Source organism: Pinus tabuliformis, chromosome J, assembly GCF_031772625.1.
Source record: "Pinus tabuliformis cultivar Carrire ecotype Pingquan chromosome J, CPIR1, whole genome shotgun sequence".
Taxonomy (NCBI): Eukaryota; Viridiplantae; Streptophyta; class Pinopsida; order Pinales; family Pinaceae; genus Pinus; species Pinus tabuliformis.
This window is the reverse complement of record NC_142295.1, coordinates 484,425,405-484,446,862: the sequence shown is the minus strand read 5'-3', so window position 1 is coordinate 484,446,862 and position 21,458 is coordinate 484,425,405. Positions and strand designations below refer to the sequence as shown.

General features: G+C 39.5%; 1 protein-coding gene across 7 annotated transcripts in view; it reads right to left on the bottom strand.

The window, feature by feature from the left end:
• LOC149227905 (toprim domain-containing protein) overlaps nucleotides 1-21,458 on the bottom strand; it is a 422,908-nt gene that overhangs the window by 328,478 nt on the left and 72,972 nt on the right. For all 7 annotated transcript variants that reach the window (XM_089377962.1, XM_089377957.1, XM_089377958.1 and 4 more), the window contains exons 6-9: nucleotides 18,290-18,376; nucleotides 18,107-18,187; nucleotides 17,814-17,879; nucleotides 17,615-17,731 (exon numbers count right to left, since the gene is read on the bottom strand). In XM_089377962.1, the coding sequence (XP_089234088.1) occupies nucleotides 17,615-17,731; nucleotides 17,814-17,879; nucleotides 18,107-18,187; nucleotides 18,290-18,376 (351 nt within the window). The remainder of the gene's footprint in view (nucleotides 1-17,614; nucleotides 17,732-17,813; nucleotides 17,880-18,106; nucleotides 18,188-18,289; nucleotides 18,377-21,458) is intronic.

Sequence of the window (21,458 nt, the reverse complement as noted above, 5' to 3'; positions counted from 1 at the left end):
ACCATTTTTCAGCCTCATCTCTCATATTAAGCTTCATTAGAATCTTCCAATGTGTCCCATGTATGTACTTGTATCTCTGTATGAATTCTTCAATAGTAGGACCATTATCTTTCCCTGTAAAATATAGCATCTCCATGAAGAGGGTTTGAGAAAAATTCACTTACTTGGCGAAAATTTGAAATTGTCACAGTTTCGTCAATATTGCTCAGAATCCCTATTATGACCTGTTTTCAGAAATGGAACAATCATTCTGCATCTGCCCATGTGTTAGAAATCCTGATCCAGGCACTAGAATTTCATATCTGCGCTGCAACTCTCCTGTCGTCACCAAAATTTCTGCAAAAAGAGCTGATTTTAAATCAGCGATATCTCCCTCATCCGGACTCCGATTCGACCGATTTTTTTTTTGAAATCGGGTATTTTTTCACATAGAATCCAGATCTACAATTAGATTTTGCAGATCTTGCACCAGAACATCCAGATCTGTGCCGCAAACTCACTGCCTTGAAAAATTGTCTGCAACCCCACTGATTTTTAGATCAACAATATCTCCTTCATCCGGACTCCGATTCAACCGATTTTTTTTAGAAATAGGCTATTTTTCACAAAGAATACAGATCTACAATTAGATTTTGCAGATCTTGCACCAAGACGTCCAGATTTGTGCCGCAACTTTGCTGCCCCGAAAAATTGTCTGCAACCCCACTGATTTTTAAATCAGCGATATCTCCTTTTCATCCGGACTCCGATTCAACTGATTTTTTTTTTAAATCGGCTATTTTTTCACAAAAAATCCAGATCTACAATTAGATTTTGCAGATCTTGCACCAAAACATACAGATCTGATCTGCAAACCCGCTGCCCCCGAAATCCTGCAAAAAAAAAAAAAAAATCTCCACTGTTTGCCCAAGAAAGTGCTCTGATACCACTTGTTATAGATCTGATCCAAAAATATATGAGAATAGAAAATAACCCAAGAAAGAACAAGATAGAAATAGATAGAAATGCTTATTTATTGATCAAAACCCTTAAGGTAGGGCAACACCATACATTCACTCCTTAAGGAAGGAGAACACTCCACAAGCCATATGCCTGTTCATACAATAATCCTTGACTATCTTGACATGGAGTTTCTAGCCTCTATATAGGCCTCATACATACAATACCATGGGTCATTACCATGGTTTCCTCATACCATCAACTAATACCATGGGCCCATTACCTTATTACTAACTACTTGTGGTCCCTTACATGATATGGGTTAACCACCTTATTTATTACTATGGCCCATTCCATTATTACATTATTACCTTGGGTACCTCCCTTGGTACCCCATATTAACCCCCTAGGTATATAACAAGTAGCTTGTTCCAATTGTGTCATTGAATGTCCCTTGAGCAATTAAGATTCTAATTGGAAATGATCTAATTACAACACTAACATCTAAGATCTAAGTGTTCCTAGCTTAAGGATTGGCAAATCTAATTATATATATCTCTTAAATAATTCTCTTGTTAACATTGAAGAATCCAAGTGTTGAGAAATATTGGCATATCTTGGAAGATTTCTAATTAAGCATCAATCATCTCATTGGCTAATTATTCTAAGTGGATAAGTGCTCTAGTTTCCTTACTTGTTATCATTGTCATCATTTCTTGGTTAATATCTTTGTGAATGATAACTTTATCTAGAGCAATTGTATCGTGGATATCTCTTGTATCTTGTTGGCTCTTGTTAGATTGGCGCTTGTCTTGTGGATAAGATTACCTTTTCTAAGCATTGTTAACTACTTGATATCTTAACTTGAAGTAAATCATAACTAAAGTAATTAAAGGGACATTTAAACAATCTTAACTCAAGAAGCACTCATTCACCTTGCATCTCATTCTAGAGCAAGTCTTGCATCTAATAATCTACCTCCAAGCATATGCTTAGTTTATAGAGATAATAGGACCACCTTTATCATCTAGCTTGAGGGGCCTAGCACCTCTTTAGTGGTTAACACAGTGACCTTGCGGTCATCAAAGCCATAGTCTCTACAGCGCCAGAGGCACCGGATGGTTAGTACCTAAGGGGAGGTATCGTTAATCAAGCCTTTGCTTGCTTTCCCTTGGCCTCTTTCTCACGACCTACTCTAGAGAATAGCTTCAAAATAGTTAAGGAGAAGGATACACCTAGAATAGGCATCTAATTAAAAGTAACCAAGATTATTGCATCACACCTAAGTCACAGGGATTGCATCTCATTTAGGATAGATCATAGATAAGAATTCATTAAGCAGCGGTTATTCATCCAGTCACTTGGTCACCAATTGATATAAAGCAAGTAAGATGACTCCATAAGGCACTGGTCTCACAAGTAATTTAATCTAATCTCTAAAAACTTGCTAAAATCAACCAAGTGGCTGGGCCATTAAATCGTGTCTCCCGAACTTGTTGGTTGCCAATAAGTCTTGCATTTCTATCTTCCATAGGGACTACCCCTATAGCTTGTTGTTGGGAGACAGCTAGAACAGAGAGGTCGTGGATTAGAGTGACAGCCCCTGACCTGAGTCATTATCGCATCCTCCCTGTACAATCTAAACGACAACAAGGCCTAATAGAAGAATTAAGCCTCAAAGGAAGGCCAAGAGTGGCCCCATAGCCTAAGCAAGGTAGGTCTTGGTCTCCTTTTCACTTGACACCCAAGCTCATCACACTTTTCATTCCTTTCTTCAATATTGTTGCTAACATCTCTTTACTCTTACTTCTGTCACACGAAATAAGACTAGTTAACCCATATGGAAACCACCTTTGACTAGGAAACCTTTGTTGAGTCTAAAGAGCAAGCGAGAGTTAGTAAGGTCACAATGGCCAACCTCTCGAGTTCCACAATGCTAGCACCCATCATTGGGAATTTGAGCTAAGGTGTCGGTTTGTGTAGTAACAGAGGTCAAGCTCTGCAAGGAGTAAAGAATAGCAAACGACAGAGTACACTGGAAGGCTTTAGAGAAATGAAGGGAAGCACACAATTCAAGTTTGCTCTATGAATTGAATAAACACTTATTATGGCAAAGAAGGCGATGATAGGAGCTTTGTAGGTGGGGCTAGGAGATAGGATCATGAAGAAGGGCATGGTGGAATTGCCAATAGTTGAATTTCCATTCTTTGTCATACCAACAGTTCATTGGACAGGGTCTGAAATTTGGAGATGAAGAGGTTAATCTAGTGATTTGGGGGTGCAAACTAAGCAATGTGTCCAAAATGGCCAAACGAGAGGCTAAATCAAGAGATGGGAAGAAAAAGGAAGGAAGAAGTTAACAAAGGCTGAAAGAGTAGGTATATGGATCCCCATCCTCAAACAAGATGGTAATCCAAGGGGGGATCGAGGAGGTTGGTGGGGGACGATCAACATTGTTAGAGAAGGAGAGGAGCACATGATCCGCTAAGGAATGGGTAAAACCGAGAGGTGGCACATATATGGAACCAAGCTTTGGTTAGAAAAAAAAAATAGTCAACCACACTAGCCACCCACTATGGGGTAAACATGTAAATATATTCAATGTTGGAAACAATGGGGGCAAGCTTTGGTTGGCCAAACCATAGTCAACCACACTAGCCTACACATCACAAGGGAAGCATGTAATCTATAAAATGTTGGAAAACAATGAAGGTTGTTCACGATTAACAATGCATGGGACTCGCTAAGGTGCGAGAGATCTTTGTCATATTTTGAAAGAGGCCCCAAACCATTATCTAATACCCCTGTGCAAAGCAACTAAAACTTAATGTAAAACAGACAAAAAATATGGTATAAAGATGTTTGACCAAGTAAATATTACATCTCAACATTTGCAAGCTTTGCATATGAGAACATGACTCTAGGAATCATTCATTTTCAAATTCCCTATTTATTATGCGATTTGTGGATGACACCATTGATTGTTGAGAAACTCAAAGGACTCCTTCAAGTTTTTTTCTCAATAAGAATACCAAACATGCTTTGCCTATCTCCTTTGTGAGATACTCCATTTTCAGCAAAACACATTTAAACGCAACCCTTCATGTATTGTCAATTCCAAGTTCCTCTTACTTTTAATCTTTAGATAGTTCCTATTGCAAAGGGGTTTCATGACTAAGTCACTACTAGAAGAACAATCAAGCAACATAGACTCCAAAGTCTCCTACTAGTTCCTAGTATTGATATCACCACCAACCTTTTTTCAAGCTTGATGCTATGAGAATAATTGAGTAACAACATTTGTACTTTTGGGATGCTAACTTTGGCACCCTTCTTAGAATTCTTGCCCATATTACTCTTCTAGGCCTTCTTGCACATTAATGCATTTCTCATAAGGCCTCATTTCAAGTCATGTTCTTTACTTGGAGATGTTTTGTACCAAGGTTATTGGGAGCAGGAGTGGAAGTCGGAGCAAGAGCAACATTTTCAGAAGCTCCCGGTTTGGGAGCGATTACGGGAGCGTTTTTTTATATAATATATATTTTTTATATTTTGATGCATATATGTCAACAAAAGTATGTAGAATGATGAATTAGATATAAAAAGGATAAAAAACATAGATTGAACAATATAACAACAATCATCTAGAAGTTATAATCTTCATCAACCATGTCCACAAGTTAGTAACATACAACACATTAAGTCTCATGATTCATCAATCTTAAAGTTTCAAGCTTTCAAAATTCAATATATAACATTTATCATAATTGATCACCAAAGTTGTACTTGTAAGCTAAGCGTAACCATTACAACAAAGAATATCTAACATGAAATGAAACAACTTTCAACTTTCACAAAGCATCATATTCATAATTCATTACCAATGAGTTATAATTGCCAACTTCAAACTTAAATTGTCATATATTGTTTACAAAAAATATCATAATAAATATGAAAGAGTCAATAGTTATTAAAACTACTAGAAAAGACAAGCAAATCTATCATCTACAGCTTCCTCTTGCCGCCACGAGAAATGTCTAATTTCTGAGCAAGTCGTGGTGGTCTTCTAGGAGTACATGGAGGCGGCCGCAGCAAAGGAACAAGGCTTGGAACTCGAGCACTGGCACTGCTACTGGATGGTGGGGGTGGCATGGTTGTTGTTGCTTCATCTTCATCTCTCATAAGTTTTGCTTCCAGTTCTTCAAGATGTATACTACCATCCTCCAAATTATCGTCCTCTGGGCGGTTGTCTCAAATTTTATATGTTGGATCCTCATACGCCCAATCACAATAATAACACAACAACCTCAAGTTGTAGTGCACATAAACCAAGTTTTCCACCCGGTTTTCATTGAGTCTGTTTCTTCTCACATTATATATGAAGTTGTAGGTGCTCCAACACCTCTCTACATAAGAAGTATTTAGAACCCGTGAGAGAACTTTTTTTGCCAATTTTGGCAAAATTCCAGTGCCGCCATATGCTTCCCACCATGTGAGAGCATCAAATTTGTCTCTATCTTCCATTGCATGCAAAGAACCAAACAAACCAGTGCAACTGAAGTATCTACCTGATTCAAGACGTAGATTAGCACGCTCCTCCCTATCAGGTACCAACTTGTCTAATGCTTGCATAGAGAGATACCTTTGGATCTATATGGGGTTTGACCCTAACCCCAGCCCCAGGTGCAGGTTGGCCCAACCAAGATGGGTAGTATTATTTTGGCATAAGGATATACGCCAAGGCATGTAGTGGAACATTGAGTTTATTCCGCCATGTACACACACAATTGTGAATCAATGTATACAAGTTGGGATCATCTTTCTGAACAATATTTTTTATTTGCCCCAACATGGTATCCATCTACTCATTCACCTCCCCAATCACTGGTTTATTTGTATCAGCAAAACGAATCATGTTATAAATGGGGTTGGTGAATTCCAATACTTGCCTCACACGTGCCCAAAATACACCATCAAGAGTGGTCTCCTCCACATGTTCAAAACCTTGTTGGTCAACTACATTTCTAGCCCTTTCCTTTAATACTTGTCAGTGTGGACTTGATACCATGCTAGCTAATGACTCTCTTACCTTCAAAAGGCACCTAGCAAATCTAGTCTTTGCAATCTTCAATAGCTCCAATCTTGAGTGACTGCGGAAAATCCCATGGGTATTGCTATGATTTGCAATAAATTTTATCATTTGTTTGCCTCTCATGTACAAGTCACCAATCCATTTGTATTTTTGGTTTTTATTCTTAATAATATCATGCATCAAAAGGTTCATTGTGTAACTAAACACCCAGACCAAAATATGTCGGGGCATTTATCCTCAATAATTGCTCCCATTTTGTTACAATTAGCAGCATTATCGGCGATGACTTGGATGACATTGTATGGCCCAATACGTTCAATTGTTTCAAGTAATGGTTCTGCAATGTTGATTCTGGTCTTGAACTTCTCTAAGTAATCATATGCTAAGAGAAAGATGGCACCACTAACAGACACAGCAAGAACACTTATCAATCGCTTGCCCTTTACATTTGTCCATCCATCAGATACAATGGACACCCCATGCTCAGTCCAAGAATTTATCATTCTGCTCAAAGAACGTGATATTCTTGCTTTTTCATGATCAAGTCCAACAGTTCTAACCTTGTCATACCCAGGGGTCTTGTATCCTTTAGGGGCATCATTTATGGCAGAAACCATTTCATGCCAATAAGATGGGCAAAGAACATTGAATGGTATCCCACATGCATAAAAAAACCGGTAAATTTTTTAATCCACATCATTCCTACACCCTTCATCAAGGGAACCTGATATGGTTCTATGCCTTAAAGAGATGTTTGGTCCTGTGCCTTCATATCTACTGCCACCATGGGAGGATGTTGACGGAGTTCTTTGTGCATGTTGATGTGATTGTGAGCTAAGTTCAAAGAAACCCTTTGATTTTCTAGATTTGTATTGGGCTTCCTCCTCTTCCCTTATTTATTTGGCTCCATCTGTTACTGACACACTTGGACAAGTCTTGATTCCTATTGGTTTACCTTCATCCCATGACCTTTTCCTACAGAGGTGCCTTCTGGCACCGGTGTATGAACCTATGTAAGTTTTGTTGCAATGGGGGCAATCAAATTTAGTGGTTCCAGCCCATGTCCCTCCTTCAAGCTTAGAAACATATTTCCACAATGGGGTTTGGTCTTGTTTAGTTTTTTGGGTTGAATCATGTTCACTCTCTTCCTCCTCACCAAGGTACTCCTCTCCGGGGTTTCATCAAATCCACTATAACCCACTTCTTCATCCTCTTCTTAATCAACCCTCCTTCTACTCTCCCACACCACAATAACCAAAAAAGGAACCAAGAAGAAGAAAATGCCAAGCCATATAACCATGATGTCTGCACTTTGAAGTTTTGAGTCTGCAAAAAAATGGAGGAATGGGAATGGGAAATAGAGAGAAAAAAAAATATATATATATATATTTGGCAATGAACATAAAAGAAAAAAATGCTAGATTAGAATGTAGATCCTACGTCTTTGGCCTTCAATCCCAAGCTCCTCCAAGATGTGAAAATTCCTACACTCGAAGGAACCCCTACTGCAGCAAATTTGAATCTACTTCACGTACTTTATTTTTAAATTACATTCATCAAGTTATTTTTCTGAATACTGAAGCAAATTACTTCTGCAACCTCCACCAATTAAATATTTGATCTCATGAAATAGAAAACAGAGCAAAGAACAAGATCCATAGGACACACTTATTTTTGGACACAAAAGTCCCCGAAAGAATCCAATGCGGGAAAACTGATGCAGCAGTTCTGAGGGTTTATTATTATGCAGGGGAAATATATGAATACAAATCTAGGATGCTCATCTAGCAATCCTTTACAGAGAAAATACTGGCGGAAAATCTGAGTGAGTTTTACCTCACTTCACCTGGCAAAATTCCTACTAATCCAGCACAAGACTAGCTAACCCCCGCTATTTCTGCGTCACCTTTTCTACCCTTTGCATCAGCTTTCCAGGCAGTTCTGGTTGTTCCCGGCAGTTCTGACTTCTGCCCTCTACGTCATCTTTCCCGGTTGTTCTCGACAGTTTCGGTTTCTGCATGACAGGCAGCTTTTCTACTTTGCTGGCTCTCTCCGCCTCTCTGTCAGTATTCTTTGGAAAGTCCTTCTCCCGGATTCTCACTGCCCCTCTGTTGCAGAATGATCACTTAATTCGAAATCCATAGCAAACCCTGCCCTAGGAATCGAATTCTTGATCAATTCGTACTCTGCGTGTATTTTTTCAAATGAACCCCAAGCCTCCATTTTATAGTTTTCTTGTTGAGTTTTCAACGGCCGAGATTAAATCTCTAATCAATGGCTAAGATTAAAACATGTGACTTGATCCGCCTTCTAGATCATTCTCACCCATATTTTGATTAATACCCATTAATATTTTAATTTCCCTAAGTTTAGACTTAGGAACCACATTAAAAATAATAATTATTTTAATAAAATACAATCCAGGTGGAATTTCAACAAACGGTTTCTAGGTTCTTTAGAACTCATGTGCTTTAGCCTCTCCACAAATTTTCAAGGCTAGAGCACTTCCGATGCTACCAAAAACTAACACTCCCTCTTAGCGAGGAAAGTGCTCTAGCAACAATGCCCAACTGCATGTTGCTTTGTTTCTAAAGCACCTCCTTTCTGCACTACTTCTACCACCAACACTGTGTTGTTGTTGCTACTGTACTGCTACCTATGACACTGCCACTGCTGCATTTGTACTAAAGCTCCCTCTCAAACGCTGCATCTACTATCCTGCTAGCACTGCCACTGCTAACACTACATCCGTGTTGCAACTCAATTGCTAAGTGAAGCAACTGAAAAACATCCAAAATTAGTTGAACTTAACTGTGTTCAACATAATACAATGAATGTTGGAATCTGACTATTGTTGATTCTGACCCTCTGAATCTTTTACGTTGCTGCTGACTTCTGCACTATGCCAATTGCACTACTACCAACCTTGCTCTGCGTTGATCAGTCTCTGGTCCCAAGCTATTGCATCTGTCGTCCAAACAATCCACTGTATCATCTCACACTAAGTCCATCTCGCTACTATTGAATCTTGGGCTCCCGTAGCAAGGAATTGATCCAAGAGGTGGAATCCTCAAAGATTCTACCCACATGTAGTCCTCCCAACTACAGTTCAATATCGCCCCATCTCCCTCCTGGAGATGCAGCTGCCATCTCTACCAAATGTCGAATGACTCCTCTAGTCACTGCTCAGCGGCTCAGCAAGTGAGAAATTCAAACCTTCTGGCAGAAAATTCTCCGAGGAGAAAATTCCCCTTCTACATGTCTTCGTTCTTTTCCAGCAGATTTCTGCCACGGTAGAAACTGTGCCCTTCAAGCACTGCGTTGAGCCTCTCTGTCACTCCCTTTGCATCTGCAAACTCACGAACTGGAAATTGTACCTCTCTGTCATCTCACTCAGAGAGAGATTTCCTCATATCTGCTTCCCGGCAAGGACTGCGCAATCCCTTCAAGGGGATTCAAATTGCTGCCAAGTGCAGCTTTCGGCCTCATTGCTCAGCACTGGATCTGTGCTTCCTATTTCAAAATCAATCACTTTCATACCATGTGAAAATTCCTAGACTCGAAGGAACCCCTACTGCAGCAAATCTGAATCTACTTCACCTACTTGATTTTTAAATTACATTCATCAAGTTATTCCCCTGGATACTGAAGCAAATTACTTATGCAGCCTACACCAATTAAATATTTGATCGCATGAAACAAAAAACAGAGCAAAGAACAAGATACATAGGACACACTTATTTTTGGACACAATAGTCCCCGAGAAAACCCAATGCGAGAAAACTAGTGCAGCAGTTCTGAGGGTTTATTATTATGCAGGAGAAATATCTGAATACAAATCTAAGATGCTCATCTAGCAATCCTTTACAAAGAAAATAATAGCGGAAAATCTGAGTGACTTTTACCTCACTCCACCCGGCAGAATTTCGGCTGATCCGGCACAAGATTGGCTAACCCTAGCTATTTCTATGTAACCTCTTTTGCCCTCTGCGTCAGCTTTCCCATCTATTCTGGCAGTTCCAATTGTTCCCAACAGTTCCGACTTCTCCCTCTGCGTCAACTTTCCCGGCTATTCTGGCAATTCCCACCAGTTCTCGACAGTTCCAGCTTCTGCCCTCTACGTCAGCTTTTCCAGATGTCCCAGCTATTCCTGGCAATTCTGGTTTTTGCCCTATGCATCAACTTTCCCCACTGTTCCCAGCAGTTCCGGCGTCTACGTGACAGGTAGCTTTTCTGCTCTACTGGCTCTCTCTGCCTCTCTATCTGTATTCTCCAGAAAGTTCTTCTTCCGGATTCTCGCTGCCCCTCTGCTGCAAAATGATCACTTAATTCGAAATCCTTAGCAAACCCTACCCTAGGAATCGAATTCTTAATCAAATCGTTCTCTCCTTGTGTTTTTTCAAATGAACCCCAAGCCTCCATTTTATACTTTTCCTGTTGAGTCTTCAACGGCTAAGATAAAGTCTCTAATCAACGGCTAAGATTAAAACATGACTTGATCCACCTTCTAGATCATTCTTACCCATATTTTGGTTAATGCCCATTAATATTTTAATTTCCCTAAGTTTAGACTTAGGAACCCCATTAAAAATATTAATTATTTTAATAAAATACAATCCAGGTGGAATTTCACCAAACGGTGTCTGGGTTCTTTAGAACTCATGTGCCTTTTCTCCACCAATTTCAAAGCTAGAGCACTTCCGATGCTACCAAAAATTAACACAAGCTCCTCTCACCAAGCTCCTCTCTCCAAGCTCCAAACTCTCTCTTGCTCCAAACTCTCTTGCTCCTCTTGCTCTCAATGGATGAAGTGAATAATGGGGAGGGGGGAGGGTCTATTTATGCTTTCCCCCCTCCCCTTTCCCTCCCTTTCCTCCCTCCCCTTTCCCTCCCTTTCCTCTCTCCTCCTTCGGCATCAGTCGTCGCCCTCCCTCTCGGTCGCATGTCTTTTTTGGACAGGATCGCTCTCGACCGCTCTTTCCTCTAAAAAACGCTCTCGGAGCATACGGGAGCGATCAAGGAGCGAATGCTCTCGATTGCTCCCCTAAACGCTCCCGAAAAAACAAGGAGTGTTTTCTTTTGTCGGGAATGGGCTCCCGACTAGCTCCCGCCCAGAGTGCAAATTGGGAGCGGGGACGTGAAGGGGCGGCGCTCCCCCGCAACACTGTTTTGCACTTCTACAATTTTCATGGAGATGCTTTTGGCATTGTATTATTATACTTTTTATAGTTTTATTGCTCGACTTTAGCCAAAAGAACATTAATAACTAAAGTTAAATGTAAATTTATATCTTATACAAATGTCGATCAAGTCAAGGGTACAAATGTTGAAAATATAAGAATATAGTAGATCTACAGAGATCTTTTCAACAAACCCTAATCCAATCATCAAACTAGCATATGCATAATAACACTTGCTATAGATCACAGGAAAGATGTTCACATATGATATCCTCATCCAAGAACAGTCAACCACACAAATAAAGCAAAATACCACAGTAGAGAAAATAGTCTAGAGATGCCCTTAAATAAATAAGGATTAAATTTGCTTGCATGAGATGACCCAAATAAGGATTACATCTTTGTATTTACACGTCCTTTAATGTTAGGTCGTTGAACCAAGGAGGGTGACTAGGCCGACCCATTCAAATATAGAAAGTACAATAAATGGATTAGTTAGGTACCATATGTAGGCTCCATGCAGCTATAATCAATACAATGGATTGATACATGGCCTCAACTGAAGAGTAACCACATGATCTCAACAGTCAGTAGAGAAAATTTGAGGTCAAAAATTGAAAAATCAGCCTTAAAACAAAAAAATGAGCTATCAACAACAAATTTTATAAGAATCGATAGGACTCAAATGATGACATCAACCATAAAGGTAAATAATTTTGGATGGAACGGAAACAAAACTACTTTCTTCATTGTATTTTTAACTTACCTTTTTGGAACTTTGCTCAAATTTCCAGTGCAAAAACTTGTTGGATGTGAACACGGACGCAGCACTAAATTCCACATCCAGCAAGTGACCATGTTGCATACTTTTGATAGACCCACAATGAGATCAACTGGAAATAAATGAAAAAAAAAAATTCTATGGAAATTATACATCCAGAAAACGCCTACAACTGAAATCTTAGTAAACTTTAAAACCTATAAAGAGATGAGTTGAAAATAAGATTTAAAAAGGTGGTTTTCTTTTTTCTCCTTTGAAAATTCAACTCCTGTTTAATTATTTTTACTATTATTTTATTATTTTCCTTAGGGGGGCCATTTTAGACCTTAAAATTTTTCTGATGGAGCTCAATGAATGTGTTGAAACTTGTAAAGCTTTAGTCGAAACTAGACAAACCTAACCATAATTGTTGAACTTGACCTAAACTCAACAAGTCTGACCAAAAATTCCAACTCAGATCTCCAAAACTGAGCCAAGTTAACTCAACAATTCCAGCGTATTCTGCCACACAATCTATTTGTCTATTTTGTAATTATTGGAATTAGAATGTATACACATAGACAATAAAATTATAACATGTTCAAAGATGTAATTACCTTTTGAGTTGTATAAAGGAGCAATATAGTTAAGAGGTCATTGTCATCAAGTCTTCGTCAGGAGGTCCTCATCAATTGAATGAATGGTTGCCAATGTTGCGATAATCACAATCGGGATTAAATCAGCAAGGGTCCGAAGAAAGAAAAAATCGGGATAAAATTGTTAAAAACCGGCAAAATTATTAAAGAACAATAAAACAAAAAATAAATAAATAAATAAAGAATACAAAATCAAGATTTTTGGGGAAAAAGTCGTGATTTTTTCAAAAAATTGTGACTTTTTTCAAAAAATCATGATTTTCGCAACACTGATGGTTGCTTCCCACTTGTACAACAGGCTGCTTGTTTAAAATTGAGTTGTCATCACAAGTGGGGGCATCATTGAGTACTGTGCTTCACACCTTTGTTTTATTAATCATGGGTGGGTAGATCGTTGTCTTCGATAAGGTCTTAATGCCAGACCATGTTCTTATTATTATCGCTATTTTACTATCCAATTATTTTGTTGGAAACCTAATCCTCTAAGGGTTATGGTTTGGAAGATAAACTGTCAAAGGGAGTCCAAGAGACCTTGGAATATGGAATCCAATGGTCACTCCCATGTATTATAAATGTATATCATTTGTTAATAGAAAATGTATCCACGCTTTACCTTATTTAGCTGTCCACCTTCCATGTGCATCTGACATGGTATCAGAGCTGCAGGAGAATTTCTGCCCTGCTCAAATTTGAGCCATTAGTTGTGGCCTCTCTGTGCATGTCAATTCTGCATTCCTGCTGGTAGAACTGTCATTATTGTGTGCATGCCTATTTCATGCTGCACATTGTCTGACTGACCTCTCTCAGCTAGATTCGTGTTGGGTTCTCTATCCACTGTCTCAAATATCAAAAACGCACCTGCACTCCTGCCTCTGTTCTCTGCCATATTCTACCAATTCAAATCAACTCTTGCATAACTATCACAGGGGGAATGATTGGTTGGCGCATGGTTTGTTGCTTTCGATCCCCACATAAATTTCTAGGGCTACCACTATCGCCCGAATACTCCTCCTCAGGTGCCAATTCTGCAGTCCTTACGTCGGAATCCATATCTATCTATTTACAGTAAAAACCAGCAAACACACGCCGGATCTCCGCTTAAAAAAAGAATAGTGTGCGCGTACCAAGTTAGAGGCATTTACCTTATTTGTGGGAAAAACGACCAACCAAGAAGGAAAGAAACCACCAACTATTTTGGTGTTTGAAACCAACTGAAATACTGCAGATGGAAATAACCGCAGAGAAAAAGAGATGGTAAACTACGCTGCAGGAACTGCCATGGAAAACAACATTCCTAATACCATTGGCAGCCTCTGGTTTTTATTTGCCAGGATACCCACCAGAATAAAGTATTCAACGTTGTTTTGTTTGCAATAGCTGAGTATACCCACCACCATAATAAAGTATTAAACGTTATCCACGCTTCTTTGGGAGTTTGAGTTGACATAGCAACAATATATTCTCTGGTGCACATTTTATATGGTTTGTTTATGTTGCCACCTCTTTCCTGCCATAGCTCCCACACTGTCCCAAGAAAGCAATCGAAGGGCATGTCTGCTTCATGCCCCCCGTTCCAATGATTTTGGTTGCAATGCTCTTTGATATTTTTTCCACATCTCGCTCATGTGGATGGTCATCTTCTTCCTTCGCTCAAGGTTGTTCGCCTCCCTCCACTCCACCAGCGTGATCTGCAACTTCATCCTAGCCCATATACTGCTAGTGCCTTGCATTCTTCCTGATCCAGAGAATGCCAGTTAGATAATCTTGCGAGTAAGTGCTCGAATTAAAAATATCAGCTGCACGGTTGGTGGTTGACATTGATCTATCAATGGTCTGGTTTTTATTTGTTGAGTGCTTAAATTATTCCAGGATATAAATATGTGAATTCTCATAATACCCAAAGGCAAAATTGTGGGGTTTTTAGTCTCTGGTTTTCCAGATATGAGAAACCCCTTATGCAACATGGTCAAATCTGTATAAAAAAGGGTTGAATTCCCCTCCTTTGCATGGAGGAACCTTTAAAGATTGTTCCTGGAGGTTTGTGTTGCATGGAAGAGTGATATGCAATGATCGTGCCATGAGTGAAGTAGGTATGTTGTTCAATAGATATTGCAGCCAAACAGATTTTGCGTTGAATGTTTAAGGGTCCATAGGGTATTGAAAGTTGATGCTTCTATGTACATTGAACATTGAATTGTGTTAAATCTAGTTGAAGGCCATGAGCGGTGGTTAGAGCCTTAAAGTCGATGCATGTTATAAAGGAGATAAAGGAATGCAACTGAAATTGGTCCGACCTGCCATAAATAAGTTTTGAGTAAGGTGAAGTGCCAGTATTGTTTGTGCGTAACTATATTGTATTATCTATGCACAATTTTGTAAATCGTTGAATTAATTGTAGAAGCCACTGAATCAATTTTGGAAACTGTGTGTTTGCCTTATGTGTTGCATTGAACCTCTATGTTGAATGAACTTGGTCATTATTGTGAGGCAGTATAGCAAGCTCAAGCATCCAAGTTTTTTGAATCTCCTTTTTTGTTGAGTTTGAGTTGTTGATAAAACGGCTAAAATTACCACTTTATTAGAGTTATTGAGAACTCTAACCATGTCTACTACTGAAAGCACACCTAAAGTCAGCAAAAACACTCTCATAGATATTCAAACCTCTTTGCAAAATGCACAAGAACAGACTGATTTTTTGCAGCTTGAATCTCAACTACAACAGGAAGAATTATAGCAGTGGAATCATCATTCTGAACCCGTTTCTATTCAAAGCATTGAAACAGACTCCCATAAGCAGCAAATTGATCAGATCATTGAGCCCCTCCCAGGAGCAGTTGTACATGCAGATGCATAAATTCAGTTTGCACTTCCCAAATCGATCATCAGACCTTGGGAAGAGCTTGTCCACAACAAACACATAAAATGTCTTGGATATGAGAAAGACGTGTCATTTCATATTCTAGATTACTCAAAGCCCATCCAGTTTTAGAGTGCTGGATTCCTTCATGACAGTTCACCCTCACCTGTTCCAGATTATGCTCTTCCACATTCACAGCCAAAAGTTGTTAAATGCCAACACTCTGACCGAGTTGGCCATGTCAAAGATCAATGTTTTGATCTTCATCCATGTAAGCACTGCCATAAAACCAGTCATTCTTCAAACAGATCCTTCAAAAACAAGCCTCCTGCAAGAACAAAGATTCATCTTGGATGGATCGTTTCTTGGCAATAGGCATCAACAGCCAAGAAAATATTTCAGTCATATGTCCGAACTTGTTCTAAAGTATTGAACAATCTTGCAGTTGAGTTTTCTCCATCATCTCACCTTGTATGTGACAAGGGAGAAGTGATGGTCATCTACAAGCTTCAAAGCCACATCAAGCGAACCTGAACCACAACCTACCATACCAAATTCAAAGTTGTAGCCAGAGACAAAGATGCCCTTGAGCATGCCTTCAGTTGGTGAAGCCTCTTCAAAGAATTGGAGACACTTCCTCTAGCAGAAGACTTTAGCTTCTTGCTAGTTTTGGAAGAGTTCTAGGAATTGCATTAAGCATTCCAGAGTTTGTGGTAATCTTTAAACCATCACAGGTTGAGACCTCCCTTTTCAGGTTGAGGTTATCCCTTTTTATGTGGGGTCAGACCTCCCTTTCAAGGTTGAAGGTTTTCCTCTTCAAAACATCAAGAGCACTTCCTCTCGCAGAAGACCTCAGCTTCTTGCCAGTTTTGAAAGAGTTCTGGGAACTACACTAAGAATTTGAGTGTTGGTGGTCATCCTTAAACCACCTCCCTTATACCAACATTTCAGAGAGCACATTCAGCCTGGTGATGCCATGCATTTTTGCACATTTTGTATTACAGCTCTCTTCTTGGACTCATACATACCCCTTCGATTAAGGGGGGGAATGTTGGACACCTAATCCTCTAAGGGTTATGGTTTGGAAGATAAACTGTCAAAGGGAGTCCAAGAGACCTTGGAAGATGGAATCCAATGGTCACTCCCATTTATTATAAATGTATATCATTTGTTAATAGAAAATGTATTCACGTTTTACCTTATTTGGCTGTCCACCTTCCATGTGAATCTGACATATTTAAGTAGCACAAACATTCTTTCCTTTTGGTCCATTTCATTGTCAGCACTCTAACTTTGCAAACAGGATCACACTCGAACAAATTTGAAGAAATTAAGAGTATGAATAAATATGAAACCCGATTTGTATAAAGGACAATAGTAAAGGTGAAAATAGAGGTAATGAAGACACAATTCTGAGAGAAAGGAAGAGTCCAAATCTTTACAGCTTGACGACATTGATGAGTACTTCATGATCAATGTAAATTACTGCTTTTTCTTATATAAGTATATTCCAAAGTAAAACAGCAATTAATTTCCTGAACTTAGAATATCAAGATCAGTGAGAAATGAGATGCATGACAACTTTGTCTGACAATGAACAATTTAAAAAGGAACAATAAAACTGAATTTGCTCACTGCAAATGCATAGGAATCGTTTTCAAGTAATGCACTTGAATTGAAGACTTCTCGTGAATTCAGTAGATGATAGTAGTAAGGGCGGGCTAGCTTTAAGCTATAACCGATAGCTGCTACCAAGCAAGCGAGGGTACAGAATATAACTTTTTTCTGGATTCAGCTGCGGTTCATAGACTTCCCCCAGATTTTGATGGTAACTTTACAAGGAATAAAGAATGTAATGAACCTGTTCTATAGGTGGTAATTTTGTCAAAATTTTGGAGGAGCAACATGAGATGCATGACAACTTTGTCTGGGATACTGAAGATTTCAAAATGAGCAATAAAACAAAATTTGCTGACAGAAATTGCATTAGTAAGGTTTTCAGGTAATGTCACACACTCTAGTTCCTCTTATTATAACTTTTTTTGAAAACTCAATAACAGCTGCAGTTCATAAGCTTCCTCTCAGATCCTGATAATATTAACTTGACAAGGAATAAAGAATGAAATGGACCTGTTCTACAGGTGGTAACTCTTTTTTTGAAACCTTTGGAGGAGCACCATCGGGTACACTAATGCAGTTTCTGTAGCCAGCTTCTTCCATGGAAAGCTTGTCAAATTCCCCTTCAACCTGCATGAAAATCTAGTTTACTAGTTGACCAAAAAGGGAATCAAAAGCAAGAATTAAGTGCAAGTACAAGTTGAACCAGTACAATTATAATGTCTCTTGCTTCCTTGATATCATCCAGCCCATAAGGAATCTTTTGACCATGCTTTTCCTGTTTTTGGAACACACAATGGCATCTGTTAATTGAGTCTCGTCGAATTTCATGACCAAGAAATGGGAATTCCATAGATCAGAATGAAAACACTGGAATTTCCTTAGAAATCATGAACTTTTACTAGCAAGACAACGAACAGAAGTCATGAGATGTTTCCAGTACTTGCATTCACAAAAATGATTTGCTTCAAAACTATGACACAGTATTGCAAGCTCAAAAATGACCTGCCAAAAATGTTTTTGTGCATCACGGTATTTGCAATTAACAATCTTGCCATCCTTTCGATATGTAAATGCAATCGCCATCTGTACAAATGGGGTAAGTGCAACTGTCATATATGATGGATACTTGGAAACTAACAGAAACTAAACTGTTTAAACCAAAAATTAGTCAGGCTTCAACCAAACCTTATTATTTCTTCTGGTCTGCATGACCCCATTTCTTTGCAGGGTTTCTCTTGAAATTTTCCGGCTAGCAAAGTAGTCACAGAGATCCTTTAAAAAGCAAAATTGTCGAAGTTATTTCACGTCTAACAAAGAGCTTCAGGGAATGCAACAAAGAAAAATATCAGCACATTAACCATTAAGTGAATTGTTCTATTTTTTTTTTAATATGCAATAAATGAGCCCACAGGGGTAGCTCACTTGGCAAGGCATGTAAATGTGTTATGTAAAGTATTATGAGATCCTTGGTTCGATCCCTCCAATTAATCTGTCTATGTTAAGCGCAGGCGTGGTAAAACTCGTGGTTATATTGGTAGCGGACAAAATTGACCCCATGTCATGTGAGTACAAGACTGCCACAGTTGCCAATTCCACTAGTCACCCAAAAACAGAAATGCAATAAATGAAATTGAAATCAAATACTTATAATTCCACTGATCCATAAAAAACTATTACTATCCTCAAAGACACCCAATGAAATAATGGAACTACTAAGTCCCACATGAAAAGGGTACAGAGGGTACTGTTAATATACATCCAGGCCCACCGAGTTCCATAAAAAAGGAAAATCCCATATCATGCAATGGCATTATACAATGACAAAGCCCATAGTTTAAAATAAAACGTAAAGATTTCTTGAAGAATGCCAAAATAGAAGTGGTAGACTGCAATGAAAGGGTCCTGTTTGGGGACAAATGGATGGTTCAACTGGTTACTGGAAGAGTTTGCGACATCTATGATCTTCCAGTTGAGGGGCATTTCCTCTTCAAGGAAAAGAAAATGCCATGCAACCTTTAATGGGGCAACTCAACCACAAGATGTTAACTGGATTGTTGAAAGCAGAGTATGTTAAATTTTGCAATTCTTAAATTAAATATCTTAGATATTCAACTTTTAAGTGCAGACAGTAACCAATAGCCATATAGAAGACAGTCAATGAACAGTAAGACAGCAGATTCGGTCCAAGACCAGGGAAGAACCTCACTGTGGGGGAAAACCCTTTAAGAATATTCTTCTATTAGATCTTCATCAAATGTTCAGCAGAGATACATAAGCAGAGTACAAAATGTGAAAATTCCTTAAACCTGGGAATTCCTACTGCAGCACTGATGATATTTCTCCTACTTGTTAGATTTACATAAACAAGTTATTTGCAGTTTCCTACGACAAACATCGAAATACATACACTGCAGCCTACACCAATTAAATTATATGCCGAAACAAGAAACTGAACAATAGAGAAAGATACACACAAGTGACACAGTTGTTTTTGGACAAATGTCCCCGGAAAAACCCAATGTGGGAAAACCGGTGCAGCAGATCTGAGGGTTTTTATTATTAAGCTGAAGTATTTCTGAATACAACTATTGGATGCCTTCCCGGCAATCCAGTTACAGAGAAAATCACTTAGCAGAAGAAACTGGTGAGATTACCTCACTCTACACTGCAAGTCCCGGCTGATTCGGCAGCTGAACTACGAGTTCCCTGGCTACTTCTGCACTGCCCCTGCGTGGGCCCTATGTCAGCCTCTAAGGCCCTGCGTCAGCTCAACTAGGAATCGATTTGCCTTCAGAAGCCTTTTCCAGCCCTCCCAGTTCAAAAACCTCAACTTCCTCAGCAAACTAGGACTTATGCGCTAGAAGCTACTGCGCTACTCTGCGTGGGGCCTGAGTGAGCCCTTTCTAGCTTTGCGTCACCTTCTCTGCTCTCTGTGTTGCCTCCTTTGTGTGTCTATCTGCCTCTCTGCTGAGTATCCTTGGCTCCAGAGCAGATCCTCTAGCCAAAACTCCCTCTTCCCCTCTCTGCAAAAGCTCACTTCGAATTTCTCTTCCAGCCGCTGCTCTGCTTCAGAAATTCGATCTTTTGAACTCTCTGTGTGTCTTCCAAATAACCCTCAAGCCTCCTTAAATAATCTTCTCATTGACATTCAACGGCCCAGATTAGAAGCTAATCAATGGCTAAGATCATTTTTGCTTGATCCTCGTCTTCTTCTAGAAGTTACACCCACGGTTAGATTAATACCCATTAATTATTTTATTTTCCTAAGTTTATACTTAGGGTCCCATTAAAAATAATTAATTATTTTAATAAAACTGCTTCTGGGTGGAATTTCACAAAACACTTTCTAGGTTCTTTGAAATAAATGTGCCCAAGCCTCCCTACAAAATATGAGACTTAGAGCACATTTGATGCTACCAGAAATCAACACTCCCTCTTTGCGAGGAATGTGCTCTAGCAATGCAACCTGCTAAAGCATCACTCTGTTCTTTAACATCTCCTTCTACGTTGTTGATGTCTAACCTGTTGTCCATCAACTACTACGCAAGTGTTGTTGACTCTGCCACTGTCAACACTGCATCCTTACTGCAACTCCCTCTGAAATTTTGCATCTACGCTGCTGCTGGCACTGCCTCTGCACTACAAACTGTTGCTGCTACTGCATCAGCAACGGAATAACATCCCAAATTACTGAACAAGTGTTTAGCATAGATGCATCTCGATGCTGAAGATCTGACTGCTGCTAGTCCCACGTTGTCCCTCTGAAGCCACTGCGCTGTTGTTGTTACTTCATTGTGCCTCCCTGCACTGTTGCAACTCTACACTACGCTACTCAGACTTGGCGTTCTAGCCACTACATCTGTTGCTCCAACACTCCTCTGCACCATCTGACACTTATTCCATCCTGCTACTACTAATATGGGCTCCTAGCAAGGAATTGATCGGAGAGGTGGGCTCCTCAAGGATCTTGCCCATTTGTAGCTCTTTCGAACTATAGCTCCAAATCAACCAACCTTCCTCCTAGAGGTATCTCAGTTGTCATGGTGAACTCCTCCTCCTCGATCTTCGCAGTTGCAGCCTTCGAATCATGCTTCTCATCTTTGTCCTTCTTTCTGAGAGGACATTGTGTTGCGTAGTGACCCATCTCACCACACCTGAAGCACTTTATCTTCGAGACATCCTTCTTCCACCTCCACTGCTCCTGCTGCCCCTTCGATGCAAGGGTTGCATTCTCATCCTCCTCCTTGGGCTTCAACCTACTGCTACTTCTTCCGTCAAGTTTACACTTGACCAAGTCTCTCCTCAGCTCCTCTTGCTTGAGAGTTGCCCACATCTCATCCCAATTCGGCAAAGT